We start from the raw sequence: 3992 nt of genomic DNA, 5'->3' as shown, positions 1-3992 counted from the left end.
CAGGGAGGGGGCCACAGGGAGGGGGCCATGGGGAGGGACCCACAGGGGAGGGTTACAGGGAGGGGGCCACAGTGAGGGAGCCATAGGGAGGGAGCCATGGGGAGGGGGGGCACAGGAGGAGGGTTACATGGAGGGGGCCACAGCTAGGGGCCCAGGAGTGGGATCTGCACCTTGTGGGCTTTTATGCTCATTGACGAGGAAGCGAGGTGGGAGCCCCTGCAGCAACCTGCAAAGGCGGCTCCTGCAGGGCAGGGCAGTAACTGCCCAGCTGCCCTAATCATACATTCAGCAGGAGAGACTGTGACCCTAATCATGGGTGAGCTCTGGGACATGCTCTCTCCCTGGAGACCCACACAGTTAAGTGAACCTGACCCAGCTGAGCACCCCAGAAAGCTGGTGGGTACTGAATGGAAGCCTCAGTCAGTGAGATGTGAAGTCCCGGGGCCAGGATCCCAGGTAGGCGACTTGACCCAAGAAAGGGGCCTGGGCTGTGCTGCTTTCTAAGTCCTTCTTCTATAGGAAACTGTTACTTTGTAAATAAGGAAAAACCACTTCCCAGGGCCATCCCTTCTTGTTGCGAGCAAGGTAAGCTGACCCAAACACACTAGCTTCTGAAATCTCTGCCAAGTCCAGCAGAAAGCCCCCAACCCAAGCATGTGAGATGTGGAGACCTCATACTCCTCACCTGTCTCCGTCAGAACCCCAGCTTCCTTCCCCTTCCCCCACTGCCCACCAGCAGAGCTCCAGCTTCCTTCTCCCTGCTCCCCACCAGCCCCCTCTCTGGCACCAGCTGTTCAGAACATCCCATACACATTTGGACATCAAGATCCACCTGGCTCTGCTGTTTACCAGCTAGTGACCTTGAACCAGTTAGTTCACGGCTCTGTGCTTCAGCTTCCCTCTGTCAGCGGGGGATAATAATGCAGCCTAATGCACAGAGTTGTTGGGAGTGACAGGTGTGGAGGGCGCTGGACACTGTGTCTGTGAGTAGATCTTTAGGCAAATATCGGTGCTGTCACCAGGGGACTTCCCATCTTCCACCCACACTTGCCTTCTTCCTACCTCAAGCCCTTGGCTCCATCCCAAACCCTGTCCCTAAATTTCACAGCATTCTGCCCTTCCTGTCATGTTTTTATCAAAAGTCGCCCATCAGAGAGATAAAAGCAGTGAGGAGGCATTTTATTTCTGAAGTTATTAATTTTACTCTATACTTCCAAAAAAGGATCACCCATCTGTCAAAAAAAGAGAGAGAGAGAAGATAATGATCTTTAGAAGTAATTATTTGCCAACCAAGAAGAAACAAAAATGCATTTGGCTCAGCTATGGAGTTGAATGAGGGGATGGTACAACTCCAAATCTGCCTCATACAAGAGAGAGAGAATAGGATCTTTTAAAAAATAAGCAAAAATAAATGTTTAAGTGAGCTATCAGTTTGCCCCCAACAAAACATTCTGTATGAAGATATTCAGAGAAGTGACTTCAATTTGAAACTGGGCTGCCCTTCTGCCCGGGCTGCCTCCACTTGGAGACATCCATTTCCGCACGCAGATCTGCCGGGCTCCGGCTACTGTTTGCATTTCTCTCCCTGCTCTGATGAGCTGCAGATGTAGTTAGTACAGGAGGCGCTTCTGCACCACGGGGCCCTGAAACGCCACCCGCTGCAAATCCCCTGGACCTTCCCTTTCTGCACTCCCTGGATGGTCACCTGCCCGCTCTCATTCTCAGAGGTGTCACCAAAGGAAACACGCAAAGACACACCCGCTGGGAAGTAGCACAAATCTTGGGGAGAGAATAAAGCGATCAGCCTTCTCCTCTGAGGTCCAAAACCCAAAGCACTTTTCAAAGGTACAATTAAATCAGCAACAAAAAATGCATCCTTTTCTCTTTCTAAAGCTAATATGAAAAGTTGGGAAATTCACCATTCAAACCAATATATCAATAGTATCGGTCCTGAAAGCAAATAATCGCAGGATTAGTCTTCAGCACCACAGCTCAGCCCTGCACGTGTTCCGAGACCACCCGTACAGCCCAGGCCCCCCAGCCCCTCTCCCAACTTTGCCTCTGTGAGCAGAGGCTACACTCACCTCGCTCATGTTGGCTCGAACTCGACAGCTGGGTCCGCCGCTCAGCACGGAGAGCACTGCTGAGGCTCGCTGCTGCTCCGGTCCGGGCTTTCCTCTTAAAAAGAGCTGCCCGGTGGCATCACGCCTCCCGGGAGCCAATGGGAGCCGCTCACCTGTCTGGGCGCCCGGCCGCATCGGACGGCGCCAGGCGCCACCTGGTGGCACAGGAGGGCAGCGCGCTGGGTCGCCGCTCCCGACTGCGCCAGCGGCCGGAGGGAGCGGCAGGTTAAAGGAAAAGCAGAGGGAAAAGTCACGGCGACAAAGACCATCACAGGGAGGCCATCGTGCGTTTCCCCAAGGGGTACAGGATTTACACACACGCAAACAAACCCCTGTCCAACCTAAGCCGGAAGGGGTTGCTTCTCTGAGGAGGAGGGACGGGGTCTGCCTGCCCGCTCCCGTCCCTCCCCGGGAGCCGGAGTCCCTGCTCCTCCCCATCCCTGATCTGTCAGCCCACTTGTACCCCCAGCGGGGTGCAGGGATCTGCAGTCTCACCATTTCAGCAAGACAGGCTCTGTCACAGCCACCCCTGCTGGAAAGGAGGCTGGCTTCCATATGGTCAAAGGCCTCCCTGCCCGGACGGGTCAGCCTTTCCGGGAAGAGGCTCAAACCTTTGCTCAGTGCCGACCTCCTGAGACTCTGAAGAGCTTGCCGAGGCATTAGAGTGCACCCTCCACTGTCACAGGCAGGCGTGGTGCAGACACAGGAGCTTCACACCATTACTCCTAGGCTGAGAGTTACGATTCGGCAAGAAGACCCAAGTGCCCCGGTCGCCTACCCCAGCACCCTCTTCCCCCAGTCCCAGCCCGGCAACCCTCCGCTCTCCTCAACTCAGTGCCCCTGCAGCCCCTCCCTGCACTGCCGTCCCCCACTGGAACCCCTCCTCAGTTCCACTCAGAGAGCGAGGGAAGGACCGCACGGCCCCATACAGGCACCAGCAAGCACAGGCTGCCCAAAGCGCCCAGCCAGGAGCCCTGGTCAGAGCCCTTGCCTCGCAGCAGAGACAGGAGTGGATGCAAAGCAATGCGACAGAGCCTCTCCCACAGCTCCTTGTGGGAGCCAGTCTTAACTGACAGCCGCCTTACAGACAAGCCCCTTCCCGGGTGGGAAGCTTGTTTGTGAGTTAGTATAAAATAACCCACATTTCACAGAGCAACGGAAATGCACATTGTATGTATGTGTGTGTGTTGCGTGCTTGTGCACTGTGTGTGACAAGTGTACAAACCATCACTTACAAGCTAATAAAGGCTCCTGACCCTCTCACTCCCCTTCCCCGTGGGGCCCCCAGTTTCACACCTGTGAAGGCTGAGCAGGTGCCCTCAGGGTTCCCCAGGTTGTTAAAAGTGAGAGGAGGAGGTGGGGGCGAGGTCAGGAGCTGGGACCACAGGCCATCTGTGACATGTAACAGACCAAAGGAAGGGGAGACACACCCTCCCCAGGGGACACCTGTCTTATGGGGCTTTGAGCACAAGAGCCTCACAATGGAGGATGTGGTCTCCCAGGGGACCCCAGGGTACCCCAAGTGTGATTTGTAGGTTGTGCTGCTAGCAAGGGTCTCTGACTCTCTGGCCTGAACAAGCCTGCCATCATCTCCTGACAGGTGGCCTCAGACACAGCTCCTGGCCCCTGGGATATCTTGGGGATATCTTGGGGAAGTGGTGCTCCAGCAAGACCAAACACCAGACCAAGGATTACAAAGACCACCTGGACCTCTTCTCAGGACCCCAGGGGCCAAGGACAGGAAATGTGTGGCCATGAAGCCTTTCCATGTGGTTCTGATAAGCAGTCAAGTTCAGGAATCACTACAGACAAGGGACATGCATGTGTGCACACCTGCACACATACACGCATGCACACACAAGCACACAC

General features: G+C 55.3%; 1 protein-coding gene across 1 annotated transcript in view; it reads right to left on the bottom strand.

The window, feature by feature from the left end:
* Positions 1-2269, bottom strand: part of PCP4 (Purkinje cell protein 4) — a 57895-nt gene extending 55626 nt beyond the window's left edge. Inside the window, exon 1 of the mRNA XM_003798065.3 lies at positions 2085-2269. Within this exon, the coding sequence (XP_003798113.2) occupies positions 2085-2258 (174 nt within the window). The 5' untranslated portion in view covers positions 2259-2269. The remainder of the gene's footprint in view (positions 1-2084) is intronic.
* Between the last annotated feature and the right edge of the window lie 1723 nt (positions 2270-3992).

Source organism: Otolemur garnettii, unplaced genomic scaffold (assembly GCF_000181295.1).
Source record: "Otolemur garnettii isolate 467f Iridium unplaced genomic scaffold, OtoGar3 scaffold00128, whole genome shotgun sequence".
NCBI lineage: Eukaryota > Metazoa > Chordata > Mammalia > Primates > Galagidae > Otolemur > Otolemur garnettii.
Note: the sequence above shows the minus strand (reverse complement) of the source record. Positions and strands in the feature narration are given on the sequence as shown.